General features: G+C 43.0%; 3 protein-coding genes across 6 annotated transcripts in view; 2 read left to right on the plus strand and 1 right to left on the minus strand.

Moving 5' to 3' along the window:
* Positions 1-119: 119 nt before the first annotated feature.
* Positions 120-4670, plus strand: LOC115046545 (GRB2-related adapter protein-like). Of its 4 annotated transcripts, none has more exons than XM_029506993.1 (5): positions 120-197; positions 333-430; positions 662-781; positions 2719-3019; positions 3131-4670. In XM_029506993.1, the coding sequence occupies exons 1-5, from the start codon at positions 120-122 to the stop codon at positions 3308-3310; spliced, it is 777 nt and encodes a 258-aa protein (XP_029362853.1). In that variant the 3' UTR covers positions 3311-4670. The 4 variants fall into 4 exon arrangements, with proteins under 4 accessions (XP_029362853.1, XP_029362879.1, XP_029362862.1 ...); XM_029507019.1 differs by having other exon boundaries at positions 2719-2883; positions 3130-4670; XM_029507002.1 differs by having other exon boundaries at positions 2719-2879; positions 3126-4670.
* Positions 4208-18987, minus strand: part of slc5a10 (solute carrier family 5 member 10) — an 18102-nt gene continuing 3322 nt past the window's right edge. Inside the window, exons 8-14 of the mRNA XM_029506981.1 lie at positions 17166-17301; positions 9940-10047; positions 9700-9850; positions 9414-9582; positions 6679-6894; positions 5664-5757; positions 4208-5532 (exon numbers count right to left, since the gene is read on the minus strand). Of these exons, the coding sequence (XP_029362841.1) occupies positions 5339-5532; positions 5664-5757; positions 6679-6894; positions 9414-9582; positions 9700-9850; positions 9940-10047; positions 17166-17301 (1068 nt within the window). The 3' untranslated portion in view covers positions 4208-5338. The remainder of the gene's footprint in view (positions 5533-5663; positions 5758-6678; positions 6895-9413; positions 9583-9699; positions 9851-9939; positions 10048-17165; positions 17302-18987) is intronic.
* On the plus strand, positions 10843-18679 carry fam83gb (family with sequence similarity 83 member Gb). The gene is made up of 5 exons (XM_029506970.1): positions 10843-12093; positions 13314-13481; positions 14246-14370; positions 15030-16389; positions 17512-18679. Exons 1-5 carry the CDS (start codon positions 11602-11604, stop codon positions 17881-17883), a joined length of 2517 nt encoding a protein of 838 aa, XP_029362830.1. The 5' UTR covers positions 10843-11601; the 3' UTR covers positions 17884-18679.

Below are 18987 nucleotides of genomic sequence, written 5' to 3' on the forward strand. Positions count from 1 at the left end.
GCTGATTATCTCATCCCGTAGCAGAGTGTTATCATCCTGCTGTGCTCTACTCACACAGCTGTTCTCTCCTCATTCATGAGGTGAAAGTATTTCCGTGGCAGACTCTCCTTGTGTTCATCATGGAGGCGGTGGCTCTTTTCTCTTTTACAGCATCTGAAACAGATGAGATCAGTTTTCAAAAGGGGGACATCATCAAGGTAGGTGTGTGTGTGTGTGTGTGTGTGTTTAAGTTTTAAAGAATGAAATGAAAAAAGTAACACAAAAGCTGCATGTTTATGTTTTGTTAACATGCTCTCTGATGTTGGAATAACAATTGTGGATGTGTGTTACAGGTGACAGAAATGGAGGATGACTCTTGCTGGTTCACAGCAGAGATCCAGGGGAAACGTGGCTACGTGCCCGAAAACTACATTTCCCTCCTTCCTCACACGTAAAGAACCTATTTATCTACACATTTTACCCAGGAAAAAACAGGCCAGTTTAAAATGGAGGACTAGTATTTATTCTGTAAAATGGATGATACGGTTATCTTTAACCATCTTCAACATCCAAGGTTACTGATCTATGCGGCCTGTGACCTCACGCTCCTTCCACTTTAAAGGGCAGCAAAATATGCTGTATCTGCTGCAGAGGACTTCACATACTTGTGCATGTCTTATAGGTGGTTTGCAGGACGGGTGTCAAGACTGGAGGCTGAGCAGCGTCTCCGCTGGAAGGACACCGGCGTCTTCCTGGTGAGGGAGAGCGAGTCAGCTCCAGGAGAGTTTTCTGTCTCTGTGAGGTCAGTGAACGCACCGTGTGTGCAAACACAGATGCCAGCCTCATTCATGATGAGATATTATTCTCAAATCTCATGCTGCAGATCTCTGTTGCCACAATCTGAGTTTAATATGATGCAGCATGTTTCTTTGGCGTGCTGCAGCAGGTCTATTTAAATCTGCTGTGCTGCTGTCATTTCCCATCCACCTCTCCTTCAATTTACTTTATCAATGTGGAACTAAGGCTCAGAGTTCATGACCAGGATGGATTTAGCTATCTAACATCCTGCTGCAGGATCTCACAAGAAGCAGTGTCTCCTTGTTGTATTATGTGTGCACTGGGATGTTTGTTTTCCATCATGCTGAGCACATTAGCAAGTCACTGCAACCACGTGTCTTTGGTGCTTATGCAGAGGGGGAGCCAGACTATTTTAATATGTTCTACGAAAACTACTAAAAATATCTCAGCTGCGCAGACAGTGACGGGGCGCGTGTGTAAGAGAGAGTGGGGAGGAAGTTTAAATGGGTCAGCAATGTGACGTGGGACACATTTAATCATTAAGAGTAAACTAAATGTGTTCAATAATAATCAGGGCATTATGTAATACTATAATACAGTCTTTAATTAAACACAGGTACGTTATGCAACTGACACACGACACAGACGTTCATGTAGGTTGCGTTTTGAGGCAGAACATCTGTCTTCCTGTGAGGCCTGACAGTTACGAGGTGTATCTTATTTATGTACAGCGTACGGTATGCTGTCCTGACATGAACACCCCCACAGTGTAATCCTCAGTGGGATCAGCAGAGGGAGATAACAACCAAGCAAACTTCCCTTTGGTGTTTAGTCAGCAAACAGAAACATGTCACGCCAGTTTGCCATCATGTTTACTGCGTATTTAATAAGATCCAGTGTTTAATGGCTCCTGTATAATGCACAATCCTCAACAGTCATTTTCCATTATACACACTGATTGTAAGCAGTTGTGATGATGAGATGTGCGACCGTCCCACTGCAGGGCTTTTTCATAGGAAAATAGTTTGACATCACAGCAGTAAAAGGAGCGATATGAAGAATAAAATCACTGGTCCTGATGTATTGCTCACGCTGGGCTGCTACCACACTGTCAGTGCTCACTGGCTTGGTATTTGTAGTAACACATGGGATTTTATTTCAGTGTTAAACTGTGAAATGTGTCGATTTCTTGCAAAGTGCTGCATAAACAAAATGGTTGAGAGATTTGTATTTACTGCTAACAATTAGTGCATTGTGTGGAATTGGAATACAAACATTTGCGCTCGCTTCCACACCTACAGGCAGAATCTCCAGCTAACTTAACCACAAACATCATGAGAGTTTAAATGGTTTAAAGAAAAGAGCTGTGTTTGAAGCTGCAGCTTTAATGGTGTGAGGAAACCACTCATTCCAAATGTAAGAACTACAACACCACAAAATCCCCAAAACATTTATCATATCAGGCTGATTCACTTTAGCACATAGCACCACAGAACCAGTGAAGAAAAGCGATCTGTATTTCAAGTAGTTCGTTGTTTGTAGTTTTTTCAGTTTATTTTGTTGTTTAATCTGTTTATTATTATAATTTTCTGTGGGGGAGATAAATGGATGAATGTTTTCTATATATATTTTTTTTATGAATCCCTGATCAGATGTTCAGGAGTTAATGTTTCAGTAACTTCCCTGTTTCATCATTGTCTCCACCTTCACTCACACAGCAGCTCGACATATTCACACCTCTCAGAGCAGAGCCTGTAGAAAAATCCTCTGATGACTTCGGAGAGGTGCCTCTACATACAGAGGCTTTGTGCTTTAACTTACTGACAGACGTCTTCAAAATGCACCTGAAGGCATTGTTAAGCCAAAAGAAGAAGCAGTCGAGGAATGAAGCAGACCAACCTTTGTCACTTCTCATTAACACCTTAACATCTTCTCCTGCAGCTACGGGGACAGGGTGGAGCATTTCCGAGTCCTGGAGGGAGGCGGTCAGTACTGTATCTGGGACGAGCTGTTTTGCTCCCTGAACCGTCTGGTGGATTTCTACAGAACTCACAGCATCGCCATGGAGAGAGTGGTCTTCCTCAAAGACCCCCCCTCGTCCCCCCGCCTGCTGCCCCACCTTGGATCTAACCCCTATCCTAACCCTTACAAAAGCAGCTCTCAGGAGTCCCTGCCCTCACCCCGTCTGTACTCTCACCTGGAAAGGGACCCCCCCCCACATCGGTTGGAGCCAGTTTTAGGGGTATGGGGTCTCCTTCCTTTTCTTTTCTTTTTTTTTTAAATGAACACCATTTAATGTTTTAAACTCACAACCATTTATCTGATGTCACAGCTCTCGTCTGTCTTTGTCCAGAAACCTCGTCTGGCTCATGCTCTCTGCGATTACACCCCCCCTCAAACTGCCCATCTCCACTTCCTGCGTGGTGACCTCATTGATCTGCTGGACTGCTCCGGTTCACTTACCTGGAGAGGACGCTGTCGAGGCAGAGTGGGCATCTTTCCACCCGAATATGTTCAGCTGCTGCACCACTGACAGCTGACATTTTGTGACCCCCTCCCCTCCCCCATCCTATTATTGAACACGAGCTGAGCCCAATAATTAATTATTGACTAAAGGCCCTGAAAACATACTTGTTTTATCATAATGAAGCCTGTTTTTTTTTTCAGTTACTGCAGTTTTGTTTTTATAAAAAGAGATATTTCTTCCATTTTCTCTCGGCTCTTCTAAGTGGTTTAAGAAGAATTTCAGTGGGGTCCGATATCACGGACATTGATGTGTAGATGTTAACGCTGTATTTTATTTATATACAGTACAAAAAATTATAATCTGGGTGTAAATGTTCTTAAATGTATTTGTCAACTATAACTTGTAACACACCTGTGATAATGTATATATATTTATGTTATTATTGCAGATAATTTAACACTTCCACCTGTTTATTTACATTGTGGTGTGTTATAAATCAGTCATTGCATGTTTGAGTAATACTTAAAGATCATTTTTTAATTATTCATCCCTCAATACTTTTATCGAGTATAATTTTATCTTTTTAAAGTTTTCAGGGTTATTGACAAACAAAAATATTTTTGCTGGTCTCAGCTGCTCACGTGTGAGGACTTGTTGTTTTCCTCTGTTGTCTGCCTTGTAGCTGAAAGATGTAATTTTTTTGAAGGTATCAGTGAATCCCAGCTGTTAAACAAGCCTTTAGTTTTAAGCCCTTTGTGTTCCTTTTACAGTTTGTGCTCGATCTATAACTGAAGAGTGAAATTTATCGTCATGTTCACTTTTTTCCGTGCCACATACTTCCCCTGCTGTCAGTGTATGTAAAGTGTATGTAAATGTGAGGAAAACTGTCAAGAGGCCAAATTAAAAATGACATGATATGGATATAAACATGCAAACCTGCATTTTGGGACAAACACGTAGTTTTGATGCATATATCTTTACATTTATTAGCAATAACAAGAAAAATGTATGAATTTTTTTTGATTGACAAGATGCTCTTCATATTCAAAAAATTGGTGCTGTTCAATACATCTTTATAAAAGACCAAAAAAAGAGACTTGAATGCACAGTAACATACACATTATATCTCACCCTTGAAGATGATGCCCTGTGTTAGTCTGCGTGGAATAAAAGAAGCTATTTTTCAGTGTTTCAGTATATTTAGATCAAATTTCCAAGGGTGTTTTCAAATGTGTGTCATATGTAAATTTACATCACAACTTTTTTACGCTCCAATAGCTGAGAAGAGATGAAGAAATTTTAAATTCAAAAAGCTTAATCACATAGAACAATAACTGATGGTCCACAAACCTGTCAACAAAACTACATAATTACTGCTAAACATAAAGTTTCACAACAAAATGGAATGAGAGTCGCAACCAACCTAACCTACACTCATTACATTAATCTACTTTATATTTTGAAAGTTTTCGGTTCCAAGATGTGCATTGACTCTTAACTGAAGATTCCTGCTTGTTGGAAGGCACAAGCTTCACTGTAATTTGTACAATGTCCTGAAGTGTTAAAGCTCGGTTAAATCAAGTAGAACAACGCAGGCAGTATTAAAATAATAAACATAACATCCAACCCTAGCCCATTTGTAGAAATATTGTACATCTAATGAAGTTATTTTGAAAGACAACTCCAAACACAACCTGACCATCCTCAAACATTGTGACCGGATGCATTTTTGTGAAACGTAACATGACAGTTTCCATTGTTGTTGGTCATTATATGTGATGTGTTGCAGATGTGGTTCACACACAGATAAAAGGAACAGCGTTAGAGGTATGTGCAGCCTTGGTGAAGAGATCTGCTCCCTGGGCCTTTTACAGTATCTGAAACTACGACTGCAGGCTTGTGTCTGTGAAATATGTTGCATTATTTTCTAAGGAATTCAGGTAAAATCTGCTCAAGAAGCTGGTTGTTTGCCCAGCCTGAATCTGGATCTGGAGAAATGAGCTCCTGTCTGGGAGGCAGTCTTTAGTTCATGCTGGAGGGACGGGCAGGCGTTCAATGTGAGGGCGAGGCAGGATGTTAAATGCGATTTTCCTCTCAGGCAAAGTATGCATAGAGAAAAATGTTAATGCTGATCAGCAGGAGTGCATTAGCACAGCAGAACCTCGACCACAACACGCTCTCTCTCACACTGGGAACTCTGGGAGCTGGAGTCCCCTTTGCTTGTCGCATTGCTGCAATGCACGATCTTACCCCCTGACCACACGTCGCCTGGCGAGTTGGCTCGGAGCCTGCAACATCACGTGCACAGAGCAGACACAGGAAGTTACTGAAACAATAACCATAGCAGCGTGTGTGTGTAGATGACTTATCATATGATGGCTGGCTTTATTCTCAGCGGAGTGAATATCCAGAGTCTCACCCTGAGGGACACGGTGGCTGACAGAGGACACTTTCTGCAGCGGAATTTCTCTTTGTGGCTTTTCAGTTATTGTCCACCAAGTCAGGTTGCAGACCTTGGAGAGTATAGAGAGGGAGATAGCAACGAAATGTAATTTACAAACTGGCATAAACAAGACCAGTGATGCATTTAGAGAAACTGAATGTGTGTCTTGAAGAACATGAGAGATTAATACTGCCTTCATACAAAGTAAAATGGAGCCATCAACTCCAACAGGCTGGAAATTCATGTAGCAGTTAGTGTGGCTTTTACTAAACCCACTAAATAATAGCTATAAAATAAAAAAATATGTTTTTCTTTTTAGTCTCCTTAAAACACTATGATAACTCTGCTAGATGGAGCAGATAATCTTCCTGCTCAACACTCTGCAGGAAGCAAATAAGCATATTTATCCAGTTGATGAACTAACTAATGAACTGTATTTACTGACTTTTAGATTGACAACTGCTGACATTAGTTGTCTAATTGGAGGAGGGAGGTTGTGGACTACTGTCTTGAATCTAGTTAACTTAGTTTGTGTAAGTTGGTCTTTATTTCCAGTTTTTATCTTTAAATATGTTATATAAGTGACTTTGATTTTAACAAAGAGGCCAATGTTTGCATTTTAAATTCATGCACAGGCCAACTTAATGTCAGATATGACTCATGAAGCACCTACTGACACTTGAAATATGAAGCATTTGGGATGCCATTCTACTGTGTGCAGCTTACTACTACTGTACTTTAATCCTTCTTCTGTTTCGTCGAGTAGATTGTTCATTCTTTGGATGCAGAGAAGCGTGACCTTTTTGTTGCTTCAAAAACCGACTTTCATATATTCTGCTCTCAGCTGTTCAGACGGTGCTTTCCTTGGATCAGATTAATCTCTTTTTTGTCTTTAGCAGATAACCTGACAGCTGTATCCACAGACAAAACCTTCTTATATAACCTCAGTTGCCTTATAGAGCTGTTATTTACTGTATCTTTGTGTACACACCTGCTCGGGGCTGGGCGGCGGTGTGAGCAGGGATACTATAGTAACCACAATGGCAGTGAGGCCGCAGAGCAGAATGGCAAAGTGGAGGTAGTGGACGCTGCGCAAAACTGTAGGTGCAGAATCCACGATGCCACATCTGGGAGGAGGGAACGCAAACTCCAGCACCATCCTGCACACACCCACCACCAAACCAACCATCAGGCCCCAGAAAGCACCCTGAAAACACACACACAGATAAACGCACACAGATGAAGTACAAAGTCGCCCTAAAGGCTGTAGCAGGTTCACACTTGGGTGTGTTTGGGTTTGCAACACACTCACTTTTCCACTATAATAGTTTATGAACTTTGTTATGCCAATGATTAACGCACATGTGCAATGACAGAAATAACTGCCTGTCTCCTTACTGTTTCAGCTTTCACCAAAGAATGTGATTGGAGCAGTTTGACTTACGTTATCTTGTGACAGCACACAAAGCAAATGCTTGTTCCTCTGCTTCATTGTCCTAACTGTAACCCTTGTACATTTTCCTACAAGTCATTTATCTTTTTCTGACATTTTCTACACGTGAGCAAAGTCATCTCAGGTATTTCTCGCTCTTGTTAGATTGGACATGGCCAGTATTTCTAATTTTAATCTTTAAAAATCTTGATATAATCCTACATAAATACAAAATAAATTAATTTTAAAATGTAAAATTATGTAAGTGATTCAAAGGCAGATAGTGATTAATATATGCTGCTGCATGTGTTAGACATAATAAGGTCAATTACAGGGTTTACTGACATTTTTCTGATTTAGGATTGCAGCTCAAAGAGTACATCTCATTCCCACGTAATGAGTTTTCGCTCCACATTGTAAGCGTATGACACAGCGTGTGCGTTTACTTTGACCCCTTGAGTCAGCGCTCTTAAATCCTTAAAGCAATATGCTCACTGTGTTTAACTGAACAAATAAAAAGCTCACAACTCTTGTGTAAAAAAGGCTGCTGACCCTTCTCCATAACTTTTTTATGATTTTGACTTAAAATGGTAGCATCAAGAAGAAGTAGATGGCTGGGAGAAGTATCTCCTCCCATCTACAAGTTTTAGTTTAGTTTTTTTTTTTTTTTTTTTTTTTTGGGGGGGGGGGGGGGTAAAGTTTAAAAGTGTATTAGCATTGGGCTTGATTTGGTACAAAAGTAAAAGGTTTCTGAGCTGAATGCCCAGAGTCATTACAGTAATATGATGATGGTAATTATGTCTAAGCACTGCCCAAATAAACTTGAGCTAGGCTTTGGTTTGCAGGAGTTTTGGATCAGAAAATTAAAATATTCAGACTTACCCTGGTGCTGCCTCAAAACCTTAAGGAATAACTAACGTCATGATACATAAGAAAACATGCACCGAATTCCATGATGATCTTTCCACTGGTTGCTGAAGAATGTCAAAAGAACTAATATTGCTTTAGGTGCTGGACGTCTGTCACTAGGATCTAAGTCTGTGACTGTCAGCATTAAATATTATGGAAATCCATCCAGTGGTGGTTTATGCAGCTAGGCCAGGGCCAAGTCACACCTGACACTGCTGTTCAGTGATTTTATGTAACAACGCAGACATCCTTTGACCTGCAAATGCACGAGAACAGAACGACTGCCAACTCATTTGCTATCCCCGGGCAACTTCATTGTAGACACAGCCTAATAAAAGTAAAGTAAAGCAGATGCTGTAGTGCCATTCAGTGTTGGATATCAGAAGAAGAAAGCCCTTTCACTGATGCAAACAAGCAAAAATGACTCTTCGTTTCAGGAGTGGATGAGTGTTCCGGCTCTGCAGACACACCCAGGTCACACTGCAATAAAAAAGGGATTGAAAATTTGCTATTCAGCATGTTTTCACTTGAATTTTGAGAGTGTTTCAACGTGTGTTTTTAGCTCTTGGCTAATCCACACTCGTAAAAGATCACTGTTATCTCTTTAAACCCACACAGTTCTCTTCATAGCCTAATAATCACACTTTCGCTCTCACGCACTCTGTTGTCAGACAGAAACAATCACTCTTCATTTATTTCAGTGAAGCAGCAGCGTGTTCATGTTGGTCCCCGCAGAGGAAATTATAAACAATACACTGCATAGCACAAACGCGTGTTCACACAGAGCTCCTCGGCGAGCAGTGAGGGGTGTTTGCACTTCGCTGGATCCCACGTGAGACATGAGACTAATAAAAACGCACACAGTACAGTGTAGGTGAAAGGACAAATACTAAGGGGAGGGAACAAAAAAAATCCAAACTCCAAAAGTTTTCTTTGCTGCCCAGAAGCAAATAATCTCTCATTTGAGTTTTGGAGAGTTTATGACAAGGCCCAATCTCTGTTTCCTATTCACGCTGAGAAGTGCAGTAACATCCTGCGTCGGAATAATTCTTCAAGAACTTTGCCTAAATTCAGTTTATCTCTTTAAACAAATATTGGTCTGCAAGTTTATCTTTAGCTGTAAACAAAACACACCGACTGTAGCAAAACTGACAAACATTCAGCAGTTGCAGCCTCACAAAGACAAAAATACAAATCTTGTTGTTTTATATAAATGAAGATGTTGATAATTGATAATTGAAGATGTATTTGGGGCACATTGTATAAACTCTGAGAACTTCTGGTGGCCTTTATATGGAAATACTTGTGCTGCTCAATAGTCCTGAAATGGAGAAATCCCAATCATGTTGGAAACATCGACGTGTGTTTTTGTGTGACTTTAGTACCTGTTCATTGGTTCTCTTCCAAAAGACAGCCAGAGTGAAAACAGCCGTGACCGGCGGGGCGAGGTAGCTCGTCACAGACTGGATGTAAACATACAGCTGGCCACTATTGGCCGACTGCAAGATGGGGATCCACACCACACTCACCACCACCAGGATCACTGTCACAATCCTGCAACAAGCATGCACAGCAAATGTCTTTCGCTTTCTCCACAAACAAGCTTATTTTCATCGATCGTTGAACTTCCTGTTCAAGAACACCGATGACCATCACACAAATGCGAGATACCTGCCGACCAACAGGAGCTCTTTCTCCGAGGCCTGTGGGCGATGTTTCTTCCAGATGTCCATGGTGAAGAGTGTGGAGCTGCTGTTGAAGATGGAGGTCAACGAAGACATCAGAGCTGCCATCATCACCGCAATCATAAGGCCCCGCAAGCCTGTAACACACACACACACACACACAGTTGCACATGTGCATGCAGTTGAACGAAGAAGAACATTTCCTTAAATTGTGCGGTGGCCTCACCACTTGGCATGAGTTCAATGACCAGCTTGGGAAAGGCGATGTTGGAGCATCCCACCTCGGCGCCACACACCCGCACACACTCCTCCGGATCCACACAACCAACCGAGTCTGAAACAGGAGGACCGTCCAACATCAGTGACACCAAACTAAACATTCAGCTCATGCAGAATTCATGTTGTTGTAAACAAACCTGAGTAAGTGTCAACATAGGCCATTGGAACTGCTCTGAACAGAAACATTTCTGTTCAGAGCAGAAACATTTCTGTTCAGAGCAGTTACAAAGGAAAATTAAAAAGCATACATAATTTAACTTTATACTTTGACTGCATTGATGCCCAGCTGAGCTTTCACAATAAACGGCTTCCTGTGGGAGTTTGTGTTCACACTGATTAGCATTGGTGTTTTATTTAGCTTATTTATATTTAGTTTTATTTTTCAACAATTTGAAGAAGTTGCAACTTCTGCATTGACTGTGTACGAACAAGATTCAATAGTAATGATGGCACATTTGTCATGTTTAGTGAGGGTGCTTGCACACAGGACCACCACAATCTGCTAACAACAATCTCATTTTTCTGACCCAGATATTCATCTGTGGTTTCCCTTCGTGCTTTATCACCGGAAATTCCAGCAGAACCTTTCAGTGACACATCACTGTCCAGAAAATCAGCCCAAGGAGCAAAAGTCCGAGCAGCCCTTCGGCCATTGTGCTCTGAATTACATCTTAATATCGTAATGATTTTTTAGGATGAACAGCAGAGTCGAACCCCTCCGGGACTCGGTGCCGGTAGTTTGATGAAAAAACAAGCTTCCCCTGCTTCTGTCCAGACGGGAGGGGCGGAGTTTAGCTGCTCTCCTTCCTCACCACGGACCGGACACTCCGCCCCTCTCTCCCCGGTCACCAAGCTTCCGTTCCCGAATTCCAGTCTCGGACTTTCACCGGCGGCTCCGGTCCAACCGCAGAGACGGAGCAGAGAGCCTGGAGCGTGTTTTAGAGGCCGGTGGCAGCGGGAGGAAGGTTTGGTCCCTGTGGAGCCGGACTGAGGGAAAGCTGCAGCAGCTACGTGCCACGTTAGTGAAAAGTTTGGGACTTTTTTTTTTGTGTGTGCAGTTTCCCCAGCAGCTGTCAGACTCCGACCAACAAAAGAGGAAGAAACGAGTTGGACTGAGTCACTCCGGATTTCAACACGCTTCGGTTTGGATTAATGAGTCGGTTCTGCTTCGGATTGACTCACAGACACACACTCATCCACCCAGACGGAGCAGCCGGAGCCGGGTCGCCTCCGCAGGTGAAGGGTGGGGCGGCGGGCGGGGACGAGCGGAGGGGGGGCGGCTTTGTTCAGACAACACCTGAGGGAGCGTTAGTCACCTGAGAGCTGAGACCGGGACCGGGCCGAGGACCTGATCCGGAGGTCCAGTCCAGACAGCCGAGGACCTGATCCGGAGATCCAGTCCACAGAGCCGAGGACCTGATCCGGAGATCCAGTCCAGACAGCCGAGGACCTGATCCGGAGGTCCAGTCCAGACAGCACGGGCCAAGGAGGTCACGCGCGTGCGCGCAATTATGGAGCGTCATGACTTTTTGGAAGTTTGACCGGCTGGCGGAAGGAGAAACCGGGTCGGACTGGACTGCTTTGCTGACTGTAGCGGGCCGTGACGGACATGGCTCTGTCCCAGATCCAGTGTCTGGACGACCACCACGTCAACTGGCGCGTGAGCGAAAGTAAGCCGGAGTTTTTCTACAGCGAGGATCAGCGGCTCGCGCTCGAGGCTCTGGTCACCGAAGGCCGCGATGCCTTCACGTGCTACATCCGCGAGCGCGGAGTCCGGGAGTTCCTGTCGGAGCCGGAGCTGAAGCGGATCGAGCTCACGGCCGAGGCCTACCGCCCCGGGCACGAGCATCACCAGAAACCGGACACCCCGGGACCGGGTAACGTCACCCCGGGCTCCGTGGAGGAAGCCGGGGACGGAGAGGTGTCGCTCCAGTACTGGCCGGACCGGTCCGAGTTCTCGGTGGCCGAGCTGGACCTCGGGTGGCCCGATGCCATCTCTTACCGGGGGGTGACCCGGGTGACCGTGTACACACAGCCTCCCACCGAGGGGCACACTCACATCAAGGAGGTGGTGAGGAAGAGCATCGCTTCAGCACAGAAGGTGGTGATGGAATACTTTAGCTTTACTGAAGAGCAGCTGTTGGATGAATTCATTGATTTAATCTGTTTTTTTTTTTTTAACTACCTGATTATTTAAGCTTCAGGTTTTACAGATGTCTTTCTGTCATGAAAATAAGCTGCAGATATTTAGATTTTTAATAGTTTCTTTGTGCAAAACACATATAGCATTAAGCATATTTTACTGCTTTGTAAAAAAAAACAAAAACCTGTGCTAAATGCACTGAGAAAAGAATCTGCTGATTTTCAGACTGAATTATATCCAGCGACTCTGGAGTCCAGTCTTTTCATGTTGATTAATCTCATTGTTTTTCTGTTTTGCCTCAGACTTCCTTTTCTCTCCTGTGTGCCAAGTCAGACAGGCACACAACAAGAATTTTATTGAAACAAGTCTGATCTTGACAACCTAGTGGAAAGAAATCTGCAACGTCACTGAATATGACACATGCCAGCACTCTAAGATTTACCGCTCACACGCAGGAGTGCGTGTACATGCACACTTAGTGTTGTGTAGTTCAGGGAAACATTCACACTTAAATGAATTGGACTCACTTCCACTTCTTGAAAGCACAGGCTCAAAACAAACTGAACTACAAAATCTTTCCCAGGGGGTTGCACCCTGTGTGTGCGCGTTTTTATTTATTTATTTATTTTTATTTTTTTACTTTTTCTGTGATTGAAGTTTTATTTCATACCACTATACAAGAGAACAATAGTTTTTGTTTTGTTTTTTGCAATCTGGGGTGAACAACTCTAACGTCAAAGCTATTTTCACATCTTTTTCCTTGTTCCGCCGTCCGTCTCTATGTCTGACCTTTGTCTGTTTTTTGCAGCCATAAACTTAAAAATGTGGTCAGTTGATCAGTGAATAGGCAGCGCTGTGTGAAAAGAACCCAGCTTTCACCAAGACTGCTGTGCTGTTGAACACATGCTCTCCAGTTCACTTCTCACTTTATCACTGCAATGCAAAACACTCTTGCTCACAGTCTTTTTATGGAGCGTCTGTTTTCAAGTCTGTGAAGACATTCTCTGTCTTTGAGGGTTTAATTTATGATTAAAAATGTAGTTCTCACAAGTGTCCAGCTTCCTTTGGGGGTTTAATGAGTTTGATATCGTTGATAAGAGCTTAAATCAAACCCAGCCCACAGACCAGGAAACACTAACACCCTGTGTGATTTCCTGTGTGTGTTATTTTGTGTGTAGGTCATAGCAGTGGTGATGGATGTGTTCACAGACGTGGATATCTTCAGAGATCTGCTGGATGCGGCATACAAACGCAAAGTTCCTGTATACATAATCATTGACATGGCTGCAGTCCCCTGCTTTCTTTCCATGTGTGGTAGAGCTGATATGCACAGAGGACACCTAAAGGTATGTATACAGACACACGCCCAGATGATGTTTTGACAAGCTGGGGGGCTGCACTGACTATTTCTGAAATATATGAAGGTACAAACGGTTATTTTCAACAATGACGTGCAACAGTAGGTTGTTTACCATAGGCTGAACGCATGAGCTGAACGATAACAGAAAATACTGGTGTTTCCCTGGGGCTTTTCTAAAAAATTGGACTGGTAACCAGAAAGACTCTTCAGCACATTCCTGTCTATGCTGCAGGCAATTACTCCAACCATTTACATTCTCACTTTGTTTTTGGTAAAAAGCTTTTTGTTTCATTTCTCTTTTTTCCTTCCTCATGCTTTCAGCCAGACGTTCTCCTCCTCTGAACTTCTTTCTTATCTGCCATCGCTGCTGTCATTATGCGCATTTACGACCTCTGATGTTTAGTGTCTGCTGTGAGATTTCGCACAGAACATTTACTCATTAGGTAACACTCGGCCTGGAACCACACCCTTATCACAGGGCTGAAGACAAACACCGCAGGGTGTGTCCTACAAGTATGCACATACATTGATGCAGTCAAAGCCCCAACGTGTAGAGCCAACATGAGGTTATGGTGACATTTGAGAGATAATCTTGAGCTACAAGAAAACTCATTCTTTTTTTGTCTCACCATGCTCATGTTGCTTTTATTTCCTCTTTTGTTCGCTTAAGGCACTCCTCCTATAGGCACTAAATCCCCCAGTGCCCTTGTTTACAAAGCATTAATCCCGTATGTATGTGTATATGTATAGAATCTGCGTGTTCGCTGCTGTGGAGGTGTGGAGTTCTTCACACGGTCGGCACAGAAGGTGCGTGGCTCACTGAGCCAGAAGTTCCTCCTGGTAGATGGAGACAGAGCCATCTCTGGTTCATACAGGTGAGCGAAGTTATACACATTATGCAGTTTTTTTCTGCATATTTTTATTTAAAGCTCCACTAATTATACTGGCTGGTGAACAAAAAAAAGGTTTCCCACCATGGATTTGTGGTTGATTCAAACAGAGCTTAAAAGAAGTTAGTTCCAACTGAAATGCCACGTTAGGCAAATTCACTAACCATAATAAGTGAATAAGATGATATGTCAGTGTTGAGTTTGGATCTTTTTGCTCAGCTCCTTTTTATAGTGGGAATTCAAGCTGACACCATTGAACAATGATTGTCCTCTGTAGCAAAACTGTTACTTGCAGAACTTTAGCTTTCACTTTTTAATTTCTGGAAATGACACCAATTATACCCTTCACCTCAGCACACAAAGACTTTATAGTTTACTGCCGTCGTTATACCCTCTGCTCTACCTGGAAGTTGAAGAAATAATCCTGCAGCGTGATCTGAGAGTTACCAATGTGTGGTGTGCACTACTCTTAAATTTTTTTCAGTAAGACTGTCGTGACTAGGAAGAGAGCATTTAAATGAGAGAAACAGGAACTGGAACAGGTTTATAAGAAAAAAAAAATCTATCTCAGCACGCTTTAGACAAGCACGTTAACGGGGGAATCTCCACTGTGAACTTATGTTTCCATGTCTGTACTGTTCCAGCTTCACCTGGTCTTCGTCTCGTTTGGACCGTAACCTCATCACTGTGATCACAGGACAGGCAGTGGAGACATTTGACCTACAGTTTCGTGACTTGTACCTCTTGTCCAGAGGTGTGTCCCTCAGCAAGGTCCCCATGGTGGACGAGCCGATCCCTGACCCGCTCCCTCATGCGGCCCCCACTCCTCTCTCAGCTACTGTTGCTAGGAAGCTAATCAATCCTAAATATGCCCTGGTTGCCACGGGAACACACACAAGTCCAACCTCCTCTGACAAGAACTCCAGCAACAAGAACTCAAACTTGCAGAATCCCAATGGGCTAAAAATCATGAAAGGCCGTCTGAAGGAAGTTATCGAAGAGCCGCCCATACACCCGGGATTAGCCAATCTGGAGAAGGCGTACTTGATTCCTTACCTCCCCACCTGGCCAGAGCCAGACCCGCCCAGCGATGTGATTGGCTTTATCAACATCAGGGATGAAAAGCGAGCCAATCAGGTTCATCTACAGAGGTCAGAAAGGTTTGAGGTCAGCCAGGCTATACGCTTCAGCTCACCACTGATGCCTCCTGCCAAGACTGAGGAATCTGCTGAGAATAAACAGCCAGAAGCTTCTGCTCCAGTCAGTCCAACCAAAAAACAGGTCAAAGAGAAAAAACACACAGCTCACAATAAAGACCAAACTGATACAACTGATTCCAGATTGGCCCCTCAGCAGCCCAGCACACCTCCAACACAAGACGCACACACACCAAAGGCATACACCCCACAATCACCAATCAGTGTAACCCCTGTTCCTCAGCCGACAGATAATCCTAAAGAAACCCCAGAGGCCACAGCACCACCTGTTCCCAAACGTCGCACACTGCATTTAATCATCGACCCTACCCCCTCTGAGGGGCCTGGCCAACCACAGGTTACTCTGGTGAAAGTTGATCCGTTGCATAATTTAGACAACTCTTCTTCTTGCGAGAAGCCCGATCAGGAAGCAACACCAGGCCGAGGCCGATTAACATCCAAGAATGATGGCGGGGACTCTGGCAGCAACGAAGTGGGCAGCCAAGACAGCACCAAGGTCATATGTGACCAAGGAGCCAATGATGAGCCTTCTAGTGCTTCCACAGCATCAGAGGAGGAGTTTTATGATTCCCACCAGGAGCCAAGCAGCATGCTGACAAACGGAGTGACGACTGGTTCGGGTCGCGGACATCGCCATGGTGATGGGGTCAACATGATGGCACGCCTCTCCCAGAGCATGCTGGACTTGCGACAGTCCAGCCAATCCGAGGACAGCGCTGCCCTCATCCGCCAATCACAGCAACTTCGCAGACAAGCTAACCCCTCACCACACAGGCAGATAGGACAGGTGAAGTAGTTTCAGTAACACCCATCATGATTGAGCAAATTGCATTTTCTGTTTTCCAACAATTTAAGTCTCTTGAACATTATATATATATATATATTATAGTATTTTCCTATATTTTACAGACTGTAAGATTAAAGAGTCAAACAGTAAATTTCACGAATCAACAGATAAAAAAAATGTAATAATTAAAGGAAAAACTGTTTGTTAATTGAGAAATGGAAATATTAAATTGAAGTTAGTTAAGAAACTGGTTATTAGTTGAAGTAATTTCTACAGCGTCCCATGTGTAAGAATTTGCTACTTCTCTGTACTCTAAATAAGCATGAAAAATACATCACTGGAATGAAATATTTTCACAAATTTCCCACATTTTATGAACTAAATACTTAACAGACTGAACAAAAAAGAATTATCAGCAGATTAATCATTATTAGAAATAGTTTTTTTAAGGAGTAAGGAGTGTTACATAAAGTATTGATGTGAAGCAGGTGATGACACAATGCATGTCTAAATCTGTGGCATCCTGTTATTGGTGTTTCATGAGTAATCACTGACTAAAGTGGTTCTGTACTGAACATGTAGGGAGCTCAGTTCAGTAGTCCTCGTTTTACAAGAAATACACAGATGTCTCACACCTTTACACTAATTCATCAGAAAAAAGGGTGTGTATCAGCGGTGGTGTCAAAGCAAGCTGGTACATGTTTACAGTTAAACGTGTTTATCCTTCAACTAAATGATGTGTGTGTGATGGTCTGCCCACATGAGTGTGCACGCACCTGGATAGAGAGCTCGGCTGATCATGCCAGGGAGGATGATGAAGATGAAGGGCAGCATCTTCAGATAGGCAGCAAGGATCGACGCTCCTTTCACATGACTCATGTTCTTAGCAGACAGGGAGCGTTGTACAATAACCTTTACAGAAAATTAGAATGTACACTTTCAGTCAAGACATCAAACTAGGAAATATACAGTGTAATAAAATGTGAATATATAACATTAAAGGAAAATAAAGTGCTATGTCAGTAAAGCCAGTAAAGTAAATTTGGTAGTGGAGGATTTACTGTCTTGCACAAATAGATGCCAAATGCAACATCATGACGTCTTGTTTGTCTCTCTGTGTAGTTGTTCCAAAGCTCGAGATCTCCTGGTCGTGACGCAAGCCTGCGAGGACCTAAAGTAGTCATTGCCAAACCAGGAAGCTACCACCGCCCCACCCGAGCAGCTGGCCCTGTGATAGGTGGATACCGTTACTGGCACGGCCAAACGCTGCAGTCCGATTCTGCCCAGCAGCGGCCAGAGGCGCGGTCCAGCCGGTCACCCCGACGCCACAGTCCGGGATACCGCAAGATGGACCATACTTTGCCACACTCCTCTGATCACCCATCAGGACTGCTGGGACTTCCTCTCTCCAAAATGAGCAATTTTAGACACATGAGGGCCCGGGGAGGTGTGTCACAGAAGAAAGCGTCTCAAAGTAACAAGGCTACCAGGTAGAACTACATGGGGATAGTTGGTGATTAAGACTCTCTTTAATAAACTGTTGACCCATTTTTATGGAATCTTTCCTAATATCTCTGGCGTTTCCTGTTTTGAGATCTCAAGGATCAACATGCAAGATTTTTTGACTATGTGAACCGAGGTTGGCAGTTGAATAATGTTTCTTTAAGAGGCGTTGTCTATACATGAAAGACAGCTCGCTGGTTAACTGCATCTAACCGGATTCAAGTCTGTAGCGTGTAATGAATTTTCCAAAAAAAAAAAAAAACTAACTGGAAATGGTCTCTGATGATATCTATGTATTTATGTTTACAGACAAATGCACAGATTGCTCAAGTTTTAGTCATGAAAGATCTTTCCTTCATACAGGGTATTTTATACATAATAGCAAATTAGTTTGGTTAGCAGAGATATTTTTCTCGGCCGAATGAGGCACCTGTGTCTTGCAAAGAGAACTTTGAATAAATAATTCAAAGTTACCTCAACTACTCTTCATTTTTAGAGTTGCGCACCGCAACATTTTCCATATTCGAAAATCACAGATGTGATGTATCTGACATGTAAGATGCACCAATTATGCTTGCCTTCTGAAATACTAGTCAGGCTGTAGAGTTGATACCACTGTGAATGGTTACTGATTTGTGAGGGGAAGGATACCGTGTCGATTGCTTTTACGTATATGACAGCTTTTGTCGGTTATCTCAGTGGCTCATAGAGACCAAGTGTACACAATTTTAAAGACTGATGTGGGACCAAAAGTGAATGTTGTAAATAAAAAGACAGGTTGCTTCTCTGTTGTTGCCTTGACTGGTTCAGTTATGCTAGCATCTTCAGTTCATAATTAAAAACTCAAACCTACAGATCTGGCACTAGATAATGAATCTGGAAATAATCCAGAAGAGCAAGGACTTTTGAGGTATTCGTGTGTTTCCCTTGATATACATAGAAGAATATAATTGTAGCTTTTAGTTTTCTAAAGGGAGTTTTTGAAGCCTGCTGTTTGGGTTTGGCACAATGTCATAATCTGGGAAACAGGGTGGATCCTGAGCTTTTTCTTTTTATGGAACCACATTAATAGAATGAAGTCTGAAGGCAAGCAGG

This window comes from Echeneis naucrates, chromosome 1, assembly GCF_900963305.1.
Source record: "Echeneis naucrates chromosome 1, fEcheNa1.1, whole genome shotgun sequence".
NCBI lineage: Eukaryota > Metazoa > Chordata > Actinopteri > Carangiformes > Echeneidae > Echeneis > Echeneis naucrates.